This window comes from Cherax quadricarinatus, chromosome 83 (genome assembly GCF_038502225.1).
Source record: "Cherax quadricarinatus isolate ZL_2023a chromosome 83, ASM3850222v1, whole genome shotgun sequence".
NCBI lineage: Eukaryota > Metazoa > Arthropoda > Malacostraca > Decapoda > Parastacidae > Cherax > Cherax quadricarinatus.
Genome location: NC_091374.1, coordinates 8,460,074 through 8,486,577, shown reverse-complemented (window position 1 = coordinate 8,486,577; position 26,504 = coordinate 8,460,074). Strand labels below are relative to the sequence as shown.

Below are 26,504 nucleotides of genomic sequence, written 5' to 3'. Positions count from 1 at the left end.
GATATTGATATTAAAGTCAGACGAGTTAAGACATATATTAATACAAAGACGAAACACACTCGGGTTACTGTGGACACACAAGAACGGAGGAGCACTGCAGCTGGCCTGCTGGGCAAGGTTGGCTCACATCTACTCCTGTACTCATCCAGCCTATATTTAAAGCTGTTCAAAAGTTTTTGTCACATTGGCACTACTTGGGAGTTTGCTCCACTCATTAGTACCTCCCAGTATTCTTTCTAAATCTAAATTTCGCTAACTTGAATCCAATGCTGCGAGTTTTGTCTTCGTTAGATATTTGTAACACGTTATTAATATCTTTATTTATTCCAGTTTTCCATTTGTACACTTCAGTCATGTCTCCCCTAATTTTACGCCTTAACAAAGAGTTCAAATTCAGTGCCTTCAGTCTGTTTTCATAGGAAAGATTTCTAATACATGGAATCACCTTCATCCTTCTCTGTGCATTTTCGAGCACATTTATTTCTATCCTGTCGTATGGAGACTAGAACCGAGAAGTATAATCTAAATGAGGTTTAATCAAAGAACTATAAAGTTTATACTTCTTGATAGGAAGCCAAGAATTATATTAGCTTTATTGCTAATATAATTCTTCATTATATTAACTTTACTGTTTTAGGTTTCTGCTAACCAGAATTCATAGAGCTTTTTCGCATTCACTGTGACAAAGATCTACATTATTTAGTCTATAAGTAGCAAAGTTATTTCCTTTTCTTATGATTAGAACGTTACACTTATCTGCATTAAATTGTATGTTATAACATTAACTTATTAAGTCAACATTAAGCCTTCCGGTGTCAACATCAGATATTATTTAACATACAAAAAAAAGTGTCTATCAAGAAGTGCCTTTGATACCTGGTAACTAACACACACATGAGGCCGAGAGCTGTGAATCGACTCCTGCAGCCACATATAGGCGAGTACATAAAGATGAAGGCACACACCAAATATAAGATAAGATTTTCTTCGGATTTTTAACCCCACGCAGGATAACCCAAGAAAGTTAGTGCGTCATCGAGGACTGTCTAACCTATTTCCATTGGGGTCCGCAATCTTGTTCCCCAGGATGCGACCAACACCAGTCGACTAGCACCCAGGTACCTGTTTGCTGCTAGGTGAACATGACAATAGGTGTAAGGAAACACGTCGAAGTGTTTCCACCCCGCCGGGAATCGAACCCGGGCCCTCCTTGTGTGAAGCGAGAGCTTTAGCCACCAGGGCACCTATCTGTCAACAAGTGTCTTTGACATGTGGTAACTAACACATAAGTACGTAGGTACGTACTTCGACACAAGTGACTTTGCCCACCTAACAAATCACGGTGCTATAAACAACTTACTTTTCTGCAGTTGTTGCTTTGTGCACTCACACATTACATACATCCCATGACTAAAATTAACACAATTATTTTTAAGTCGAACATAAATTTTAAAAAGAATCACTGCTGTGATCATATTACAAATGGCCTTTATATAAGTTAGATATTAACTCGAAATTTCCATAGTTTTATAAATAATGAGGTTTTAAAGTACAGTTTAAGAGCATACAGTAAGTGGATTTTACTTGTTTTTGTTATGTAAAGGTGTTGTTTGCGGTCACCTAGTGCTTGTTTGTTAAATATGTAGCACTAGTCTAGATGAAATGACATATTACCAACAAGTATGAAGACGAAGGTACAAATTACAGAACAAGTTTTTGTCCGAACATCGTTTCGCTCCCTGTAGAGCTTTTGACTATAATTAAATAAAGCTTTACACAGAGCAAAACTTCGTGTCAATAAAATGTTCTGGAAATTGTGAGTGTCTTCATGCAGCACTAGCTTAGATTAAATCCTACATGTTTACGGGAAAGAGTATAATATTTCTTGTTGTTTTGTAGTATTGCACGGGGAATAGGTGCGTTGCTCCAACACCTGCTCACCAACACTACCATTCACTGTGCACTTCGTGTTCTCTATGTATTAATTTATAAATCAAGGAGAATGCAACCCTGTCAGTGATGCTCCTTATTTTCGCTAAGATCGTTGGGAAATGAGATATTGAATGTATCTGTTAATATATATTAATGGTTCGGTAGCATTGCCCCAAGCCTTAAAATGAGAAAAGAAATGCAACGGAATAAAAATATTTTCTTGAAACCTAGATAATTGTAACTCATATACTTGCAAATGGGGTAACTAAGAAGTGAATGAGTGTTGGACCCCCTAGGGTAGCAGGTGTGAGGTGTTGGGCACCCAGGGTAGCAGGTGTGAGATAATGGGCACCCAGGATATTGGGTATAAGGTAAGGATCACACACTGGATGTACTATATAGTAACACACTTTTCCTCTTCACAGGGACGGCGTGGAGCACTGTCAGCCCTGGAGCGTCAACACAACACAACAAATAGACTTAGCCTTTAATATATTTTTTATGGTCTACTTTTTTATACGTGTAAGTAAATTATTCCTTTCCCGTCGTAGCTGCTATAAATCTTAATGTCTGGATAGTTTTCATAGTAATATAATATTTATATGAAGAGTAATATTCATCGTGAATTCTACTTTAATATAGTCTTAACTCTCTTATTGGTATGCATTCTCTCTCTCTCTCTCTCTCTCAATACATCACCTTACCCTTCTCCATTAATGCATCACCTTACCCTTCTCCCTTAACATAAATATCTTGCCTTCGCCTTTAATAAATCCCCTCTTTCCATCTCCTTTAATAAACCACATATTTTCTTAACGTCCTTTAATAAACTATCTATTCCGTTTCCCTCTTAATATACCATACATCTCCCTAATACATCACTCAGTTATCAACCTTAATATACCTGTTATTCTTACCTGTAAGGAGTCCCCTTTCTCCAGTCTGTTAGTGTATCGACTCTTCATCTCTTCCCTAATGCATAAGCTTTTCTTTTCGCCTCCCTTAGTATATCACGATCCTCTGTCCTCTCTCTTATCGTTGCAGTATCCATTTTTCACATTAACACCAACAGTTTTTTTTATCAGTGTTCAACCCTTCCACCTTTCTTGGCCATCTAACCTGCCTTCTTTCTTAATTCTTACGAGATGAAACAGTGGTCAAAGTACACTCTATATATATAGCTTTAAGGATAGGTATAATAGAGTCCACGAAGTTAGGGGGAAGTGAATCTAGTAACGGTCAGTTAAGAAACAAAGCAAGATCTTAGACTCGACCTCCTAAATTAAATGGGCGAATAAAATAGAAGAGTATACACATGTAAGGCCTTTCCAATATGTAGGATGGCAGGTATTACCTGGAGTTTACCTGGAGAGGGTTTCGGGGGTCAACGCCCCCGCGTCCAGGTCTGAGACCAGGCCTCATGGTGGATCAGGGTTTGATCAACCAGGCTGTATTGCTGACAAGTATGGTGGAAAGACACATGGTGAAGACATTTTGCTCTGGGTAGAGCTTTTTCAGGTCCAGACTTGATAAAGCTCTGCACAGGTAAATATGGTTTGCTTTCCGCTAAATCTTTCTACTAAGGCCAGTTCAACTCGCCTCTCAAGAAGAGCGCGTCTCTCTGAGTACCGATTATCCTTCTTGCACGACCATCCTCCACCTGCCTCCTTAGCCTGACAAGCTTCATCGCCATTTCCTCTCTCATTATCCTTTATCATCTGGAATGTAACGATCAGCGGGCTATGAATGACCTCGTTATACCCAGAAGTTTTCTAACAAATGCAGCGGGTTGTGCAAGTGGTCGTCCGCCGGAGAGTAGTTTCGTTCCTTTAATGTAGTCGATGCAAAATGTGGATATAACCTCAGTATTTCAGATATTTTATCGTAAACAATGAAGTGTTTTGCCTTGTCCTGCAAGGTTTGCGTGGAGGTGTCTCTGAAAAATTGGATGTTTGGACACCAAGATATAATGCTCCAATGTATGGTCCAGTCTCTTTCCGCATACTTTGTATTTTTTCATTGATAACTCCATTCAGACCTTACTGCTAGAGATACTTCTAGCCTAACCTGAGCCGATAATGGATCTGCTAGTTCCTTTCAGTACTAGCTGCTTAGACAATACAGCTAAAACTTCCTTTAATGTTAAAGTAATGCAGAAGCCTTCCACCGCATTATTATGTTAGTGCCTCCTAGATCAGAAATAATACTCTTCGAAATCACAATACGGTGGTAGGAACACTTTACAGTTGACCAACAAATTGGAAAGGAAACTTGAGAGGTATTTTGGTTCGTTCTAGACCAAAGCTTGTTTACTTGAACGCATCCTAAGCTAACCTAGACAAAAACTCATTTACCCTAACTTAGCCTAAGCCAACTTCAGAATCAATAAAATAGTATTTGTAAGTTTACGGAAAACGTTCAGGAGTTTATTTTGCTAGTCGCTTAATAAGCTGAAATGAGCCACGGTATGGGTGGGGATCGAACTCACGGCAAGTGAGTCATAAAACTCCAGGGCAATGCGTAAACCAATGGGCCAGCTGGCTACAATAAGACTAATCCAACTAGGTACATTTATGCTCCATAGGGAAGTTAGCATGGGCCCCACTGTGGCCACAAATGCAAGTTTTTACAGATGAATCTCCCGCCAGCGTGGCCGTGAGAACTCTAGCTCAAGTCTCCTCAGTGCCGTCATCACGACTCACTTGCCGTGAGTTCGATTCCCACCCGTACCGTGGTTTGTTTGCAATCGTGATTTCGTGAGTCAAACTGAAATGAGGATATGTCGTCCACTATTATTAAATATCAAGAAGTCATCAAACTTTCATGTCTCATTTTCAATTTGTGAGTTAGTTGTGAACACTTAGCGGGTTTCTGTCATCATATCCTTGCAAATTCTAAATAGATTTCTCATAAGGTATTTAGTAAATCTCATGTTTTACGTTATTCGCGCTAGGCTTGGTTGAGTTGCCGTTTGTTAATAAAAAATAACCTGTTATAACATACAACCCAACGAGTAAAATAAAGGCGATATTTTTTTTTAAGTGCTAGCAAAAAATGGACTCGCTGAGTGTACTGTGCAGTACTCGTTCAGATAATCACTAAGGCTCGTGCAACAGTCTCCCATAACACTTTTAGCAAAAGAGAAATATTGACTTTCATTAAAAGGATGGGTTACATATGCAGATACATTCATCGTTCACAATATACTGTGATCACAGAGACCAGTAGTCACTGCTGCTGTGGCTTCAGAAGGCCAACAGCTACTCAACATTCATATCTTTGACACACCGTCTTGGCGTGTGCCGCTGTCATAGTTCTGGCATTACTGAACGGATCATTTTATGACAAAGACCCGTGTTGGGGAAAATATTCTTGGTCACTTTCATTTCTCCCTGCATTTATAATAGTGAGTTAAGCCTTTCTTCATCTTACACATATGATAAGCCAATTCTAACGCTGTCCATTCTAATTAATTAATGTTCTCTGTTTTCCTGACAGTTTATAGCGGCAAGTGATAAGCTGTGGTTCATGCTGGAGATGTACTCCTTCGTAGACTACTTCACCATCCCCCCATCCTTCGTCAGTATATATCTGGACAGAACTTGGATAGGTAAGTAGGAGAAAGCTCTGAAAATTTTGTAATAAAGTTATGAAAACATTGTGCATCACAAGACTAATGTAGGTTTAGTAAACTGAATTGTGAAACCATGGAGAAGAAACCGAATAGGATGAACTAAAAGTTTTTTGAATTGATGATCAAGTATACAAGTTTTTTGCTTTTGTTCATTTGTTTTGAGAATATATTAATATGCAAATGGTTGCTTGAACTGAGCTGAGAGTAAAAGAAGAAAAAAAATTAAGATATACAACTAGCAGTATCATATCCTACAGTCATACACTAATTAGTGGTACTTTAGACAGTCTGAATGCCTTAAAGTTTGGCACTGTATGGAGCCATGAGCACCCTAGTGCAGGAGCTCTAACGGAGATGATCCTAACATTTCCATTTGAAAACTCGTCTTAAACACGAGTTTTGGTAGTCCAATGGATTCCTCCAGGTTAATATTACCGTAATAAATTTCATCTTTAATAATTGCGTAAGTATTAATTACGTTAATATGTTTTCTTAATTATGTAATCCCTGTACTCGCCTAATTGTGGTTGCAGGGGTCGAGACTCAGCTTCTGGCCCCGCCTCTAATTGTGCAGATGTGTGTTTGTGTGTGTGTGTGTGTGTGTATGTATGTATATATATATATATATATATATATATATATATATATATATATATATATATTATTTATATGTATATATATATATATATATATATAATGTATATATATATATATATATATATATATATATATATATATATATATATGTATATTATATATATATATATATATATATATATATATATATATATATATATATATATATATATATATATATATATAAAGTCGGCCGTCTCCCACCGAGGCAGTGTGACCCTAAAAAGAAAGAAAATCGCCAAAAAGAAAATACTTTCATCATCATTCAACACTTTCACCACACTCACACATAATCACTGTTTTTGCAGAGGTGCTCAGAACACAACAGTTTAGAAGCATATACGTATAAAGATACACAACATATCCCTCCAAACTGCTAATATCCCGAACCTCTCCTTTAGAGTGCAGGCATTGTACTTCCCATTTCCAGGACTCAAGTCCGGTTATATAAAATAACCGGTTTCCCTGAATCCCTTCACTAAATATTACCCTGCTCACACTCCAACAGATCGTCAGGTCCCAAATAAAATTCATCCCCATTCACTCTTATCGAACACGCTCATGCACGCCTGCTGGAAGTCCAAGCCCCTCGCCCACAAAACTTCCCTTACCCCTTCCTTCCAACCTTTTAGAGGACGACCCCTACCCCGCCTTCCTTCCCTTACAGATTTATACGCTCTCTGTCGTAGGGGTTCTTAAGGAGATTTGAGGGTTGAAGGTAGACACACTTGTTGGATGGTAACGCTATATTGTCAGACTGTGGTAAGGAAGGGATGAGCCCAGCCTGCCGTGTCAATGCCTGGATGTCTATCTAGCCTCACTGAGGACACCCTGACTGGCGCGAAGATATTCTAAGCCGGCTGGCTTAAAAACAAACCCACGAAATACCACAACACCACAGGGATGAAAAAACACTCAGAATGGCTTGGAGCTTGAATCACAAGAGATGAAGACTGTACCCACGTGGCTTGCTTGAGTACTGGGGTAAGAAACCTGGGTTGCTGGGTGGCTTTGCTTATCTTAACCCTTCACACAGAATAGCTTGATAACCTCTCACGATGAGCACAGCAAGGGTGGAAAGCTGGCTTGGCAGGCAAAAGCTGGATGGAGTAGGCTAGGCTGGACTGACTGGGTTGTTCTGACTCCCCCACCACAGACTGGTTGCTGGCTTACTTTGCAAACTCAGGTCAACCCCTCGGGAGTGATGCAAATAAGCAGATAAACACTAATACAGAGAGACTGACCAGTGAATATTGTAGAGGCTGGTAGACACTTGCGGGGGTAGCTGGCTGGCTAGGTCGGCCTAGCATCAGGAGATGGCGACCGTCTCAGTAGAAATTTATCTCCAGAAATCACTGTAATCGTCAGAATTACAGAGGTTCCGTTGCCACCAATTGTCATAGGGGTTCTTAAGGAAATTTGAGGGTTGAAGGTAGACACACTTGTTGGATGGTAACGCTATATTGTCAGACTGTGGTAAGGAAGGGATGAGCCCAGCCTGCCGTGTCAATGCCTGGATGTCTATCTGCCGACTGAGAGGGAGGCAGAGGTATGAACGTACACATGCGCATCCCGTGACGTCACACAGTCACTCGGCCTAAAAGGGATCTTCTATATAAAGCACATGGATGGTACTATGATATGCTATACAACACATATAAGGGGGGATCAGCAACTATGCTGACATCTCCATGTCATTCTACTTTGATCCATTCTCTCTAACTGACCAAACCACTCAACAACCCCTCTTCAGCCCTCTAACTAATACTTTTATTAACTCCACACCTTCTCCTAATTTCCACACTTCGAATTTTCTGCATATTTACACCACACATTGCCCTTAGACAGGACATCTCCACTGCCTCCAACTACCTCCTCACTGCTGCATTCACAACCCAAGCTTCACACCCATATAAGAGTGTTGGTACTACTATACTTTCATACATTCCCTTCTTTGCCTCCATAGATAACGTTTTTTGTCTCCACATATACCTCAATGCACCACTCACCTTTTTTCCCTCATCAGTTCTATGATTAACCTCATCCTTCATAAATCCATCTGCCGACACGTCAACTCCCAAGTATCTGAAAACATTCACTTCTTCCATACTCCTCCTCCCCAATTTAATATCCAACTTTTCTTTATCTAAATCATTTGATACCCTCATCACCTTACTCTTTTCTATGTTCACTTTCAACTTTCTACCTTTACACACACTCCCAAACTCATCCACTAACCTTTGCAGTTTTTCTTTAGAATCTCCCATAAGCACAGTATCATCAGCAAAAAGCAACTGTGTCAATTCCCATTTTGTATTTAATTCCCCATAATTTAATCCCACCCCTCTCCTGAACACCCTAGCATTTACTTATTTTACAACCCCCATCTATAAATATATTAAACAACCATGGTGACATTACACATCCCTGTCTAAGACCTACTTTTACTGGGAAGTAGTCTCCCTCTCTTCTACACACCCTAACCTGAGCCTCACTATCCTCATAAAAAATCTTTACAGCACTTAGTAAGTTACCACCTATTCCATATACTTGCAACATCTGCCACATTGCCCCCCTATCCACTCTATCATATGCCTTTTCTAAATCCATAAATGCAATAAAAACTTCCCTACCTTTATTTAAATACTGTTCACATATATGCTTCAATGTAAACACTTGATCTACACATCCCCTACCCACGCTGAAACCTCCTCGCTCATCCGCAATCCTACATTCTGTCTTACCTCTAATTCTTTCAATTATAACCCTACCGTACACTTCTGGTATACTCAGTAAACTTATTCCTCTATAATTTTTACAATCTCTTTTGTCCCCCTTCCTTTTATATAAAGGGACTATACATGCTCTCTGCCAATCCCTAGGTACCTTCCCCTCTTTCATACATTTATTAAACAAAAATACCAACCACTCCAACATTATGTCCCCCCCTGCTTTTAACATTTCTGTCATGATCCTGTCAGTTCCAGCTGCTTTACCCCCTTTCATTCTACGTAATGCCTCATGCACCTACCCCCCCCCATATATATATATATATATATATATATATATATATATATATATATATATATATATATATATATATATATATATATATATTATGCTCACCTATTTGTGGTTGCAGGGGTCGAGACATAGCTCCTGGCCCCGCCTCTTCACTGATCGCTACTAGGTTCTCTCTCTCCCTGCTCCATGAGCTTTATCATAACTCGTCTTAAAAGTATATATGGTTCCTGCCTCCACTACATTGCTTTCCACTTTCTGACAACTTTATGACTAAAGAAATACTTCCTAACATCTCTTTGACTCATTTGAGTCTTCAGCTTCCAGTTGTGGCACCTAGTTTCTGTGTCCCATTTCTGGAATATTGTCTATGTCTTGTATGTGTGTACTCACCAGGGGTCGATTCATAGCTCCTGCTCCCTCCTCTTCATTGATCGCTGTGTGCGTGTGTGTGTGTGTGTGTGTGTGTGTGTGTTGTGTGTAAAACAGGAACTCACAGGGAGAGACAAACACAAATGTGTTGCTCTATATATTTCAACCTGCAACTAAGGTCCTCAGAGTTTAAAATATACAAACCAGTCTATTCATCGTATTCCCGTGTCATGTTAGTTCCAGCATCTCATTGGCGAATGATGCACGTTTCTCCCAAACATGCACATATTTGCACATAATCTTTCATACTCATGTAATGTTGAAGTTACCACAGAATAAGAGTTGATTCTTTGTTGTCAGGGTTGCGGTTCCTACGAGCCCTGCGCCTCATGTCAGTGCCAGATATCCTGCAGTACCTGAACGTCCTCAAGACATCATCCAGCATAAGGCTGGCACAACTATGTTCTATCTTCATTGCGGTCTGGCTCACGGGCGCCGGTATCATCCATCTGGTAACATCTCTCATCCTTTCTAAAAAATATATGATGTATTTTAGTTTAACAGTTACTGGCTGTATTTGGTCTAAATGGTGTTCATTAAATGAAACGGTAACCATTTAAAGTAAACCTTACAAATATATAATATATATGTCTTGTTCCTTGTGATATATGCAGTGTGCCTCCTGGTTTCCTCTCGTCAGGATGTATGATCATAATATAAAATGCATTTTTTGCACACAGTGCATACGTTGTTAACATACTTATATAACACGTGACTACTCACACTGACATGGTGCTCATGTCGCTTGGTCAGCGCTAATCCAGTTTGTCTCAAAACAAGAATTCATGTTATGAGTGTAAGGGGTTTGTCACAATATATGTGATGAGTTATAAGGTATCAATGTTTTCATCAGATAAATATTGCGAAATTGACGGCATGTTATTAGGTCATGCATTTTCACTCGGCTTTTACCAAGGAGTTTGCAATAAATATGTAATTTACGATTCTTGATGTGCCGTGAAAAGTCAGCGTTGACATAATGGATCATATAGTTTGGATTTTATTGGTGTGGTCTGTAATTTGACCTCCTCTTTTGATGCATCCTGTCAGCCTCGTGTGTTCTCTCTTGTTGAAGATATATCCGATTATCTAGACTAGAGCACCGTGACCTATTGTATCTTAGCCTCAACTATCTGGACAGACAGCTTCACTATGGATCGTGGAGACTTCTGCTGTCTGCCTTTTTCCATGTACTCTATAATGGCTTGAAACGAGCCTCGAGGTTTTAAAGTGTCAATGGTGATTCCTTGTGGCAGAAAAGATAAAAATTTAGTTGTGAAGCTTACAGCTCAAATTAATAATGCAATGTTGATCAGTTAGTTTAATATGTTTATTATGCATCCCATACCCATCCTGTGGGCGGTAGTCAAAAGATTACAGAGGTACATAATGGGTCCAGGGATTGGACCCCAAAGTTATGATAGCTGAACTAGTTACAAAGGTAATGAATTCCAGGTAGATCTGGTCACAATCATGGCAAGTTACAAAAGTAATGAATCAGCCTCACTCCTATACATGGTTACAGTCATGAACAAATTACAAAGTAATGAGCCACTGATACGTCCACACCTGGTCACAATTGTAATGAGTTATAAATACAAATATTAAGTGGGTCATACACCCACACGAGCGCCCGCGCACACACACACACACACACACACACACACACACACACAGACACACACGAGGGCGCATGCAGACACATGCACACGAGCGTACAAACACACACACACACACACACGTGGTAATGCTTTATTTACAGCTAACAAAGTCAGGGTATCTCTCCAGGATGGTCTGTAATATACCACTGTGGATAAAATACTTTGCCATTTCTTGAACATTTCTGAGTGAGTTGTCTCTATATTCATTAATTTTATCGCACTCCAGTGCATAATGACGCAGGGTGTGACAATAGTCCATCTGGCAAAGTTTACATTTCGTTTGGTCTACATCTGGTGGTGGTGATTTAACCTGCCATAGATACTTGTAACCCAGCCGGAGCCGGGCAGTAGTGACATCCAAGAGTTTGCTTATCTTGTTGGATGCACCATAGACATGTGGTTCCTCCTGCATGATAGAATGATGATAGATGGACTGACTTGTGTCAATCTTCCTAAGTCTTAAGTCAATAAAGTTCAGTTGAAGTTTTTTTCGTATTATTGTTCTCAAACTGCTAACTGACAGCCCAAGATTGTAATCTGCTCCCTCTGAAAGCATACAGCTTAGCCAATTTATCAGTTCTATCATGCATCTGAAGACCAATGTGAGATGGAATCCACAGCATGTGCACCCTGACTCCACTGTCCACAATCTTACCATACCTGTGTCTGGCTTCTGACACAAACATGCCACAATTTATACTTAATGAGTTGAGAGCATTTATGGATGACAGAGAATCATTTACAATTAAAGTGTCAACCTTAGATACATGGACGCATTTGAGTGCAAGGAGTATGGCAAACAGTTCTGTTTGAAGGGTAGAGGCCCAGTTATTGATGCGTGCTCCAATTTCTTTATGAGAGTTATCACTCTGTATGACAACAACAGCACTACCAGCTGCACCAGTGGACTGGTGAACGGAACCATCAACGTAAATAATTTGTGAAAGAGTGTTCTGTGTGACTAAGTTATCAATACATCTTAATGCATCATGTTTGGCTTCAAGACGAAGCTTTGGTTGTGATTTAAGAAGAGTTTTGGGGGGAAATGGAGGAATGGTAGTTTGGAATGGGGTAATATCCCGTGGAGCAGGGAAGTGTCTCTGTTGCCTAACTTGACATAAATCATGTAGCTGGTTCATGCGGAGGTCGGTTCCAGTTTTTTCGATCCATCTGGAAGGATGTTCACCAGTGCTGAGGAAAGTTTGGAGGGCTTCTGTGCAGGGGTTTGAATGAGCTAACCTAAGCATATTGACCCCAATAAGGATATTTCTTTCAGTAACACGATCTCTAATGCTTGGAATATTAAGTTCTTTCCGCATATTTAAAAATTTGGCAGTACGAGGGCATCCTAGGATGATCCTCATTGCTTCGTTTTGCAGTTTTTCCAGCCCTCCAAGCTTCCAGTCAGACACGAGTGCAAGCAGTGGCGCCGCATAATCAACCAATGATCTAATATAAGCAAGATCCAGCATTTTCACAATTTTAACATTAGCACCATACCTGAGGTGAAACCCTGCCACAGCTCTAAGTGCTCTCAGCCTGTCTTTGTATTGGCGACAAAGTCTCGTTACAACAGGTCCAAGTAGTGGAACCTCAAATCCTAAGTAAGTAAGTTTATTCAGGTATACACAAATACAGTTACATAGAATTATCATACATAGCAGCATATGTGTAGAGAACCTAGGATAACCCAAAAAAGTCAGACTGAGTGACTTATTTCCATTGGGGTCCTAGATACCTCAGGTATACAGGTATACACAAATACAGTTACATAGAATTATCATACATAGCAGCATATGTGTAGAGAACCTAGGATAACCCAAAAAAGTCAGACTGAGTGACTTATTTCCATTGGGGGCCTAGATACCTGTATCTGCTTACATATTCTAGAAGAGACCCATCATGCAACTGGATCTGACGAACTGTGCTTCTCTATCGAGGAGGACGTCTGTTGAGTATCTTTGTTTTATTTCCTGAGACTATTAAGCCCAGGTCCTGGCACGAGGCTAGTACATGGTTAAGAATGTTTTGGGTGTTGGAGAGTCCGGTGGTGTGAATCATTATATCATCAGCAAAACTAATCATATAATGATGGGGCTGGCTAGGCATAGCATTAAGTAAGGCATTAATTAGAATATTGAATAGGGTGGGACTAAGCACACCTCCCTGTGGGGTTCCTAATTCAAAATCTTTAGTTACACTTCTATGTCCCTGGAACAACATCGACGACTTTCTGTTGGACAGGTAGCCTTTAATCCAGCGGAGAAGCCATCCTCCAACATCCATTCTGGCAAATTCACTAATAATTACATGTCGGTTGGCTACATCAAAAGCGGATTTAAGGCCAAGGAAGGTAGTGTATAAGCTGTCAGTGTGCAGAGTGAGAAAGGTGGTAATGCAATGATGCACACTCCTTCCATGCATGAAGCCATGCAACCGAGTAGACAAGAATTGCTTAATTCTGTGCATAAGACGATAAAGAATCATCCTTTCGAATGTTTTACACAAGCAGCTAGTAAGAGATATTGGGCGAAATGAGTTTTGTTGATTGGGCTTCGGAATGGGAATAATGAGGCTGTTGGTCCATGATTTAGGGAGCTCCCCAGTGACATAGCTCATGTTATATAATTCAAGTAAAGGATTACCTGGTACTCGACACAGCAATCTGAGTACTATGTTGTAAGTAATACCATCCTCACTAGGCGACATGGAGTTGCCCTTAGTGCTGCATCAAGTTCATAATTAGTGTAAGGAATGTTGCAGTCATCTGCCTTGCTGAGCATAAAGCAAACAAGTCTCTCCCTTGCATCATATTTGTCCTTTAATTTCGCCTGTGTGGTACTGGGAGGATTGTCATAGCTAGATGTAGCAGCCCAAGCACTGACTAACTCATTCGCCCTATGCAAGGGATGAGGGTGCGCGATCTGCCCAGTTCTGTTACCCTTAATTCTATTTATGTCCCTCCATGCCCGGCTAAGTGGGGTGTGAGCATTGAGACCATTGACAAATTGTTCCCAGTCTGTTTGCCGCAGCTCTGTCATACGCTCTCTGGCAGCAGCAAGGGCAGTTTGGAAGAGGCTCAGCATTTCAGGGGTAAGATAAGATAAGATTTCGTTCGGATTTTTAACCCCGGAGGGTTAGCCACCCAGGATAACCCAAGAAAGTCAGTGCGTCATCGAGGATTGTCTAACTTATTTCCATTGGGGTCCTTAATCTTGTCCCCCAGGATGCGACCCACACCAGTCGACTAACACCCAGGTACCTATTTGCTGCTTGGTGAACAGGACAATAGGTGTAAGGAAACGTGTCAGAATTTCCACCCACCGGGAATCGAACCCGGGCCCTCCGTGTGTGAAGCGGGAGTTTTAGCCACCAGACCACCGGGCCACCGGGTGGTTTCTATAGGCTAGGCCTAGTCTGCAAGCAGTACGTTTCAGTGTTCGAAGTTTAGAATCATTGTAATAGGTATGGTTTTTTAAGACTTATGATTATTATGGAAGTCATTTGGATTTAGAGTACCAAGAGGTTTCAGTGGCGGCTCTAAGTAGTTCTGAATACTGCTCACAAGGTCATTGTTAAAAGTCTCGACAGAGGTACACTCATAGGAATTATACCAGTCAGTCACATGTGCAACAAAGTCGTCATGCTGATCAGGGGGAACATTAAAACGTTTCCGTTTGAATATCCCACCAGGGAGGATAGTATTACCAATATCTAGAGAGGTTAGCCTTGGGAAATGATCTGATGATATATCTGTTACAATGGAAGACTCGCAGCTGGCAAAAGTAATGTTGAAGCCCAGACACATATCAAGGACACCTCCATAGATACAGTAAGGCCTGAGTGGTTGAGGGGAGAGGACGTGTGTGTTGAGTGAGGTCCTAGGCCTTCTATATCAGAACTGCTTATCTCACCCTACTGATAACTCATCATGCAACAAATATCGTTGGAGCGCAGCTGAATTGCTGCTGGAACTCTTATGTGTGAACTGTGATCACTGATATACCTAGTGAAACACAAACGTTGATTTGAAGTGGCTGTAGGAGGCTACAACTTCACTCCACCTCGCCTCTCTCCCCTCCTTCCTCGATTTGGAACTCAGCCATTCGCCTCTATTTACTTATGGTCTAGAGGCGGTTTTTGCCAGACCACATAAATGCTTGAGTGCCCGTGTCAGTCCTCTGTGCCGCACTCCACTCATCTTACGAATATGTCTCCTGTGTGCCTACCTGCCTGCTACAAGCAAATATCCAAGTGGTTGACACGGGCTTAGCAAGCACATTCAAGCAAGCTTGAAAGCAGCACTCCAAGCTAGCCAGGACAAGCTAAGGCAGCCTGCAGTTACAGCTCCTGACCCCCAGCATGTCTACGTATACGTTCTACAGTGCTGCTGGCATACCAGTGTTTCCTGTAGTGGCTTAGTTAAGAACAATTTAACGAGCATTGCAGTACTAACTTTTTAAGTGGGACATGCCAGAGGTTCACCTATAAACATAGTAAGTTTGTGCTGAAGTGCATTCACCACAGAGTGAAGTCTGTCATACGTGTGCTAGAAGTGTTAAGTGCTGCAGGTTTATTGTAACTATTTGCACGAGTGGATTTCACTGACTTAGGACATTGTGCTACCATCAGTACCTACGTAGGCTTAAAATGAGTGAGGAATGTCTGGCCTGCTGGGTGACCTTGAAAATGGCACTATAAGACCCGCATGCCACTTACACCCATACTGCGTGTGTCTAGTGAGGTGAATGTCCCTTCCTCGACTTTCCTATTCACCGGTATCCCTTAGCTCGTCGCCATTATCTACATATGGGATAAGGGCGAGTTTAGCTGATCCAGGCTAAACAGCACTCCAAGCCAGCCAGTGAAGGCCAAGTTACATGCAGTTACATCTGTTCTGAATCCCAGAATGCCTTTGTGAACGTTCTACAGTGTTCCGGCCGTACCTTCGGTGTTGTGAGAACTCTTGTGTGTGAGTTGTGACTAGGGATATACCTAGTGAAACACTGGAATTAGTTTTCCGTTTTGAAAGGCTAGTACCTGGTAACTCCTTTGGAGACGGCTTTTTAACTGTAACAAGCCAGAGGTTCATCTATAAACATATTAAGTTTGTGCTGATTTGTTTGTCCACAGTGAAAATTTGTCTGTCATTCCTAGACACGTGTGCTAGCTGTGTTAAGTGCTGCGGGTTTGGAGTAATTAACGAGTAGTGCAATATTGGTAACTCTCGAGACGACTGTGGCCCCGTGAATGACCTTGAAAATCGCACTGCGACCCGCAGGCCACTACACCCATATTGCCTGTGTCTAGCGAGGTGAATATCCCTTCCTTGTCCCTTCTATTCACCGGTATCCTTTAGCCCATCGCCAGTGTGAAACTCCTGTCAGCTATGAGTATAGCTGATGGTGTTGACGTAGATGATGGTGAAGGCAGATTTGAAACATATTTTAGTAAACAGGCTCGGAAAAAAGAACGAGGCTTCCAGAGAAAGCTTGCTGAAAGCAATACAGTGGGCGCACACCCTCCCAAAGCTGTCAGGTTAGATTTCCCTAACAACACTGATCAAGAGACCAAGTGTAACTGGTTTTTCGAAGCTAGTGTAGACAATCATGAGAAAACGATCAAGTTTGTCCACGATGAGGATAACTACGTCTTTGTGCCTAATGAATCAGCATTTATAGACAAACTTCTCACTCGCGAATATGCCAACATCAAACTCCGAGCAGCCCCACCAAGGGCACCTAAAGTGCTTATTGTCATCTACAACGTCAACAAGCACTTGAATCCTCAATATCTGGCGTCAGAGCAAGTTGCAAGCCCTCGTCGACTTTCCAACGGTCTGATATTAGCTGAGTGGACTGGCCAGGGGACTCTGCCACGCTATATTCACTCCCGCGCAGCCCTCAACAGACGCTATTACATTGCATTGTACAGACCTCCTCAACGTCGATGTTATAAGTGTCAACGCTGGGGCCACATTGCCAGGAAATGCCCATCTAAGTCACACTGGTGTGCAGTGTGTGCCAATGCTCATCCTTCTGAACGGTGTTATGATATGATCAAACAGCAACAGACTGTTGCTAAACAATGTATCAATTGTAAGACCTCAGGAGTCACAGCAGCTCATGCTGACTGCAGTGTGAGGGCTGATCGCATCGCAGCCAACCGCACTTCACCCTGTACCCCTCATAATGACCCCCCAGGACTACCAGGTACCTCGGGTCTGAATACTGGCTCATGCCTGCCCTCAGACAATGGGGTTGAGCACCTCACCTGGGGAGCACGTCAACAGACCTCCATCACGTCGGCTGTCAATACCAGCCTAGCTGAGTCAGCTGACAGTCAGCCAACGAGCTCAGCTGACCGGGACTTCACGTCTCCAGATGTTCCAAGTCTTGCTCCTGTGGTATACAACCTGATGTCGCGCATAAAAGTACTGGAAACACAACAATTTCTCCTGAAACAACAACTTGAACAACACAAGGAAAGATGTGTAGAGTGTACCAATAACAAGATTGTCACAATTTGTGAAAGCAAGTGTAAGGCTGCTGAACAAGGTGGTGGTGGTGTTCTTAATTACAGTAATGACGAATATAATACTTGTGTTGATAACTATAGTGAGCATCATAATGAAGGCTATGGTGTCAATGATGTTAGTAATAGTGATGACCGTAATATAAGTGGTGGTGAAGAGTGTGATGAGAGCAATGGTGTCTATAATGTTAGTAATAGTGATGAGCGTAATATAAGTGGTGGTGAAGAGTGTGATGAGAGCAATGGTGTCTATAATGTTAGTAATAGTGATGAGCGTAATATAAGTGGTGGTGAAGAGTGTGATGAGAGCGGTGGTGTCTATAATGTTAGTAATAGTGATGAGCGTAATATAAGTGGTGGTGAAGAGTGTGATGAGAGCGGTGGTGTCTATAATGTTAGTAATAGTGATGAGCGTAATATAAGTGGTGGTGAAGAGTGTGATGAGGTTAACCACATAGACATTAATGTTGAATACAATACTGTTGATAAATGTAATGAACACAATGTTGGTAGTGGCGTTGGTGATGACAGTTGTAGTGTTGCGTGTAATGTTAGTGGAGGAGGGAATGTGAGTGGTGGTGTCACCTATCATACATTCACACATAAACAGCGTCATGCTCTGGGTTTACGAAGACTCCCACGAGGCCTTACAACTGGAAGTGCACTTACAAAACTCATGGACAAGGGTAGCACTGTTGACATTGATAAGGTCTGCTATTTATATGAACAATTTTTTCATTATGCTGAGAAACTCAAGATGATCCCAGGACTACTATAATGGATCAAAACTCGTATAAACTTTCTATATTAAGCTGGAATATTGCATCACTTAGAAAAAGACTTCCTGACCTTCATCATAAAGTAACCACCGAACCCATTGATGTTGTGTGTCTACAAGAGTGCAGAGTCCCTGAAAAATCCCAACCCCCTAAATTACCATCATTTGTTGCATATAACCTCAAATCTACTAACTCTTGTGTTCTATATATTAAAAAATCACTTCCCCATCAACTTCTTGCACATAAGAAAACAGAGGGGCTACAATATCACGGTGTTAGGATTTATATAGGGAACTCTGCTCTCAACATATTTAACTTGTATGCTCCTGCTGATAAATTTAATTACTTGGAGCTCCCAACTTGTGCTCATTCTGAGCCTACTCTTATTATTGGCGATTACAATGCGAGACACAAAAGCATTGGAAACTCACAGTTTGGTAATCGTAATGGCAATCAACTGTTGTCACTCTTAAACAGTCATGATAATGTCCAAATTGTAGGTGACCTTGAACCCACACATATCTATGGAGGCGTCCTTGATCTGTGCCTGGGCTTCAACATTACTTCTGCCAGCTGTGAGTCTTCCATTGTAACAGATATAGCGTCTGATCATTTCCCTAGGCTAACCTCACTAGATATTGGTAATACTATCCTTCCTGGTGGGATATTCAAACGGAAACGTTTTAATGTTCCCACTGATCAGCATGATGACTTTGTTGCACATGTGACTGACTGGTATAATTCCTATGAGTGTTCCTCTGTAGAGACCTTTAACAATGACCTTGTGAGCAGTATTCAGAACTACTTAGAGCCGCCACTGAAACCTCTTGGTACTCTAAACCCAACAAACTTCCATTATAATCATACCTCCTTCTGCTGCCAGAGAGCGTATGACAGAGCTGCGGCAAACAGACTGGGAAAAATTTGTCAACGGTCTTAATGCTCACACCCCACTTAGCCGAGCATGGAGGGACATAAATAGAATTAAGGGTAACAGAACTGGGCAGATAGGGCGAATGAGTTAGTGCTTAGGCTGCTACATCTAGCTTTGACAATCTTCCCAGTACCACACAGGCAAAATTAAATGACAAATATGATGCAAGGGAGAGACTTCTTTGCTTTATGCTCAACAAGGCAGATGATTGCAACATTCCTTTCACTAATTATGAACTTGATGCAGCACTAACTAAGGGCAACTCCACGTCGCCTGGTGAGGATGGTATTACAACATACTCAGATTGCTGTGTCGAGTACCAGGTAATCCATTACTTGAATTATATAACACGAGCTATGTAACTGGGGAGCTCCCTCAGTCTTGGACCAACAGCCTCATCATTCCAATTCCTAAGCCCAATCAACAAAATGCATTTCGCCCAATATCTCTTACTAGCTGCTTGTGTAAAACATTTGAGAGAATGATTCTTAATCGTCTCATGTACAGAATCAAACAATTTTTGTCTCCCCGGTTACATGGTTTCATGCAGTAAAACAACAGCAAAGAACTACAGACCGATAGCACTAACATCCCATATCATAAAAATCTTTGAAAGGGTCCTAAGAAGCAAGATCACCACCCATCTAGAAACCCATCAGTTACACAACCCAGGGCAACATGGGTTTAGAACAGGTCGCTCCTGTCTGTCTCAACTATTGGATCACTACGACAAGGTCCTAAATGCACTAGAAGACAAAAAGAATGCAGATGTAATATATACAGACTGCAAAAGCCTTCGACAGGTGTGACCATGGCGTAATAGCGCACAAAATGCGTGCTAAAGGAATAACAGGAAAAGTCGGTCAATGGATCTATAATTTCCTTACTAACAGAACACAGAGAGTAGTCGTCAACAGAGTAAAGTCCGAGGCAGCTACGGTGAAAAGCTCTGTTCCACAAGGCACAGTACTCGCTCCCATCTTGTTCCTCATCCTCATATCCGACATAGACAAGGATGTCAGCCACAGCACCGTGTCTTCCTTTGCAGATGACACCCGAATCTGCATGACAGTGTCTTCCATTGCAGACACTGCAAGGCTCCAGGCGGACATCAACCAAATCTTTCAATGGGCTGCAGAAAACAATATGAAGTTCAACGATGAGAAATTTCAATTACTCAGATATGGTAAACACGAGGAAATTAAATCTTCATCAGAGTACAAAACAAATTCTGGCCACAAAATAGAGTGAAACACCAACGTCAAAGACCTGGGAGTGATCATGTCGGAGGATCTCACCTTCAAGGACCGTAACATTGTATCAATCGCATCTGCTAGAAAAATGACAGGATGGATAATGAGAACCTTCAAAACTAGGGAGGCGAAGCCCATGATGACACTCTTCAGGTCACTTGTTCTATCTAGGCTGGAATATTGCTGTACACTAACAGCACCTTTCAAGGCAGGTGAAATTGCTGACCTAGAAAATGTACAGAGAACCTTCACGGCGCGCATAACAGAGATAAAACACCTCAATTACTGGGAGCGCTTGAGGTTCCTAAACCTGTATTCCCTGGAACGCAGGCGGGAGAGATGCATGATTATATACACCTGGAAAATCCTAGAGGAACTAGTACCGAACTTGCACACGAAAATCACTCACTACGAAAGCAAAAGACTTGGCAGACGATGCAACATCCCCCCAATGAAAAGCAGGGGTGTCACTAGCACGTTAAGAGACCATACAATAAGTGTCAGGGGCCCGAGACTGCTCAACTGCCTCCCAGCATACATAAGGGGGATTACCAACAGACCCTTGGCAGTCTTCAAGCTGGCACTGGACAAGCACCTAAAGTCTGTTCCTGACCAGCCGGGCTGTGGCTCGTACGTTGGTTTGCGTGCAGCCAGCAGCAACAGCCAGGTTGATCAGGCTCTGATCCACCAGGAGGCCTGGTCACAGACCGGGCCGCGGGGGCGTTGACCCCCCGGAACTCTCTCCAGGTAAACTCCAGCGTGCATCATTGCATAGCCACCTTTCTCACCCTGCACACTGACAGCTCATACACTACCTTCCTTGACCTTAAATCCGCTTTCGATGTAGCCAACCGACATGTAATCATTAGTGAACTTGCCAGAATGGATGTTGGAGGATGGCTTCTCCGCTGGATTAAAGGCTACCTGTCCAACAGAAAATCGTCTGTGTTGTTCCAGGGACATAGAAGTGTAACTAAAGACTTTGAATTAGGAGCCCCACAGGGAGGTGTGCTCAGTCCCACACTGTTCAATATTCTAATTAATGCATTACTTAATGCTATGCCTAGTCAGCCCCATCATTATGTGATTAGTTTTGCTGATGATATAATGATTCACACCACAGGATTCTCCAACACCCAAAACATTATTAATCACGTACTAGCCTCTTGTCAGGACCTGGGGTTAATAATCTCAGGGGATAAAACAAAGATACTCAACAGACGTCCTCCTCGACAGAGAGGCACAGTTCGTCAGATCCAATTGCATGATGGGTCTCTTCTAGAATATGTAAGCAGATACAGGTATCTAGGCTTTGAGGTTCCACTACTTGGACCTGTTGTAACAAGACTTTGTCGCCAATACAAAGAACGACTAAGAGCACTTAGAGTTGTGGCAGGGCTTCACCCCAGGTATGGTGCTAATGTTAAAATTGTGAAAATGATGTATCTTGCTTATATTAGATCATTGGTTGATTATGCTGCGCCACTACTTGCTCTTGTGTCTGACTGGAAGCTTGGAGGGCTGGAAAAACTGCAGAACGAAGCAATGAGGATCATTTTAGGATGCCCTCGTACTGCCAAAATTTTAAATATGCAAAAAGAACTTGATATTCCAAGCATCAGAGATCGTGTTACTGAAAGAAATATCCTAATTGGGGTTAATATGCTCAGGCAAGCTCATTCAAACCCCTGCACAGAAGCCCTCCAAACTTTCCTCAGCACTGGTGAACACTCCTCCAGATGGATCGAAAAAACTGGAACCGACCTCCGCATGAATCAGATACATGATCTATGTCAAGTAAGGCAACAGCGGCACTTCTCCGCTCCATGAAATATTACCCCATTCCAAACTACCATTCCTCCATTTCCCCCCAAACTACTTCTTAAATCACAACCAAAACTTCGCCTTGAAGCCAAACATGAGGCCTTAAGCTGTATTGATAACTTAGTCACACAGCACACACTCTCGCAAATTATTTACGCTGATGGTTCTGTTCACCAATTCACTGGTGCAGCTGGTAGTGCTGCTGTTGTCGTACAGAGTGATGGCTCTCTTAAAGAAATTGGAGCACGCATCAATAATTGGGCCTCTACCCTTCAGACAGAACTGTTTGCCATACTCCTTGCACTGAAATGCATCTATGTATCAAAGATTGACAGTTTAATTGTAACTGATTCTCTGTCATCCATAAATGCTCTCAACTCATTAAGCATAAATTGTGGCATGCTTGTGTCAGAAGCCAGACACAGGTATGGTAGGATTGTGGACAGTGGAGTCAGAGTGCACATGCTGTGGATTCCATCTCACATTGGTCTTCAGATGCATGATAGAACTGATAAATTGGCTAAGCTGTATGCTTTCAAAGAGGGAGTAGATTACAATCTTGGCTTGTCAGGTAGTAGTTTGAGAACAATAATACGAAAAGAACTTCAACTGAATTTTATGGACTTAAGGCTCAGGGAGATTGACCATCTATCATCATTCTATCATGCAGGAGGAGCCACATGTCTATGGTGCATCCAACAAAATAAGCAGACTCTTGGATGTCACTACCGCCCGGCTCCGGCTGGGTTACAAGTATCTTTGGCAGGTTAAATCACCATCACCAGATGTAGACCAAACGAAATGTAAACTTTGCCAGATGGACTATTGTCACACCTTGCGCCATTATGTACTGGAGTGCGATAAAATTAATGAATTTAGAAACAACTCACTCAGAAGTGTTCAAGAAATGGCTAAGTATTTTATCCACAGTGGTATATTACTGACCATTCTGGAGAAATACCCTGACTTTGCTAGCTGTAAGTTAGTTAGTTTAATATGTTTATTATGCACCCCATACCCATCCTGTGGGCGGTAGTCAAAAGATTACAGAGGTACATAATTGGTCCAGGGACTGGACTCCAAAGTTTTGATAGCTGAGCAAGTTACAAAGGTAATGAACTAGAACTGGTCATAATCATGACCAAGTTACAAAGGTAATGAGCTCCAGGTTGAGCTGGTCACACTCATGAATAATTGCAAAGGTAATGAATCATAAACACATTAATCATGAGAATTTACAAAGGTAATGAGCTCCAGGTAGAGCTGGTCACAATCATAACAAGTTTCAAAGGTAATGAATGATAAACACGTTATGACATGATTACAATCATAGACAAATTACAGAGTAATGAGCAGTTAACAAACATAGTAGGGAATTCATCCATTGCCCCAACAGATGTTGCTAGGTGCCTGTCTCTCCTCGGCAGACAGCCATTGTAAACAGCAGCAAGTTGCCCCGGGATCTGCTGCTGGCACGAGCACCATCGACCCTCCCCAAGAGGTCCAAGAAGCCAGTGACTTCGTTAGCAGCCCGATGGAGAGCTGTCCTAGGGACATGTCAGCGTCCTGGTGGACGCCAAGTTGACTGAAGATCCCAGGCCCTCGTGTGCACGGATGTTGAAGCTCGAGGAACTGAGTACACACTGCCTGTGGCACACCTGACAGCTGCCTCGCGGTCGAATTCCACGATAAAAGCATTACCACATGTGTGCATGTGTGTGTGTGTGTACTCACCTAGTTGAGGTTGCAGGGGTCGAGTCCAAGCTCCTGGCCCTGGCTCTTCACTGGTCGCTACTAGGTCACTCTCCCTGAACCATGAGCTTTATCGTACCTCTTCTTAAAGCTATGTATGGATTCTGACTCCACTACATCGCTTCCCAAACTATTCCACTCCTGACTACTCTGTGGCTGAAGAAATACTTCCTAACATCCCTTTGATTCATCTGTGTGTGTGTGTGTTTATGTGTGTGTGTGTGTGTGTGTGTGTGTGTGTGTGTGTGTGTGTGTGTGTGTGTGTGTGTGTGTGTGTGTGTGTGTGTGTGTGTGTGTGTGTGACTCAACAATCAATATTTGCACCAATAACTCACTACAGTTGTGACCGGGTGTGGAAGTGTGAATTGCTCATTACTCTAAAATTTGTTCATGATTGTAGCCATGTATAAACGTAAGTAACCATTCTTACAGTATTCATTACCTTTGTAACTTGTGAGTTCATTACCTTGTACCTAGTTCAGCCATCAAAACTTTGGGGCCCAGTCCCTGGACCCATTATGTACCTCTGTAATCTGTAAATACCTTTGTAACTTGTCATGATTGTGACTAGACCTACCTGGAGTTCATTACCTTTATAAATTGTGAGTTCATTACCTTTGTAAATTGTGAATTCATTACCTCTGTAACTTGCTCAGCTATCAAAACTTTGAGGCCCAGTCCCTAGACCCATTATGTACCTCTGTAATCTTTTGACTACCGCCCACAGGATGGGTATGGGGTGCATAATAAACAAATTAAACTAACTAAACTCCATAGATATGTAGCGCTGTATAGCCCTTGTGGCTTAGCGCTTCTTTTTTATTATAATAATAATAATCCATAGATATGTGTGGGTTCAAGGTCACCTACAATTTGAACATTATCATGACTGTTTAAGAGTGACAACAGTTGATTATCATTACGATTACCAAACTGAGAATTTCCAATGCTTTTGTGTCTTGCATTATAATCACCAACAATAAGAGTAGATTCAGACCGAGCACAAGGTGGGAGCCCCAAGTAATTAAACTTATCAGCAGGAGCATACAAGTTAAATATGTTGAGAGCAGAGTTCCCAATATAAATCCTAACACTGTGATATTGTAGCCCCTCTGTTTTCTTATGAGCAAGAAGTTGATGGGGAAGTGATTTTTTAATATATAGCACACAAGAATTAGTAGATTTGAGGTTATATGCAACAAATGATGGCAATTTAGGAGGCTGGGATTTTTCAGGGACTGCACTCTTGTAGACAAACAATATCTGTGGAAAATTAAACTTACCTGGATGTATCTCATTAGATACATACATGTAAATGGTAACAAAGATAATTATTATTTATCAAAGTTACAGAGACAAGTAGGAATTTTTAGGACACCTAGGTCGCAAAAAATGTCCCCCTTCGATACCTACCATCTATCTCTCCACAAATTGCTCTTGACCTATATTAATTGCAAATGAAATGTACAACACCAGGAATTCTGGTAAAATTTAATATAAGTTTGTGGACTGTATATTAAAATTAATAAATAATTACATATACACAGGTATGTAACAGAAGGAGAATTTATAATCATAACACTCGCCAATTAGTCTGGAGATTACAAAACAACAGAAGACTTGCCAAGCACAATTCTCTAGTTACCACAACTCTACAACTCCTTATTTTACTGTTACAAAAAGAAATACAACTTTATAAACTACTTATTTAAATTGTGTGTGTGTGTGTGTGTCTATAGTATAACCTATTATACTGAGAAAAACAGGCTTGACTCAGCTGCTTTACAGCCATAAGTTTGATCTGCCCTTACGACATTTAGAGCTGAGTCCCCATCAATTCAATATAATTAGGTATTCCAGAGTAACTGTTACAGATACATAAATACATGTTGGGTCCTATAGCCCCATAACACAGAGGCACCCAGATACGGCAGATTAGCTATCACTCCAAACAGCCAATATCCTGTATAGTGCAGGCATTAAGCTTTCAACCTCCAGGACTCAAGTCCGGCTAACTGGTTTCCCTGAATCCTTTAACAAAATATTGCCTTGCTCACACTCCAAAAGCTTGTCAGGTCCCAAAAACCATTCATCTCCATTCACTCCTATCTA

The 26,504-nt window shown here is 41.6% G+C and overlaps 1 protein-coding gene across 6 annotated transcripts in view; it reads left to right on the top strand.

The window, feature by feature from the left end:
• The window catches only part of slo (calcium-activated potassium channel slo), a 536,051-nt gene that overhangs the window by 68,187 nt on the left and 441,360 nt on the right, over nucleotides 1-26,504 (top strand). For all 6 annotated transcript variants that reach the window (XM_053796374.2, XM_053796365.2, XM_053796360.2 and 3 more), the window contains exons 2-4: nucleotides 2,358-2,454; nucleotides 5,431-5,542; nucleotides 9,956-10,107. In XM_053796374.2, coding sequence (XP_053652349.2) covers nucleotides 2,434-2,454; nucleotides 5,431-5,542; nucleotides 9,956-10,107 — 285 coding nt within the window. In that variant the 5' untranslated portion in view covers nucleotides 2,358-2,433. The remainder of the gene's footprint in view (nucleotides 1-2,357; nucleotides 2,455-5,430; nucleotides 5,543-9,955; nucleotides 10,108-26,504) is intronic.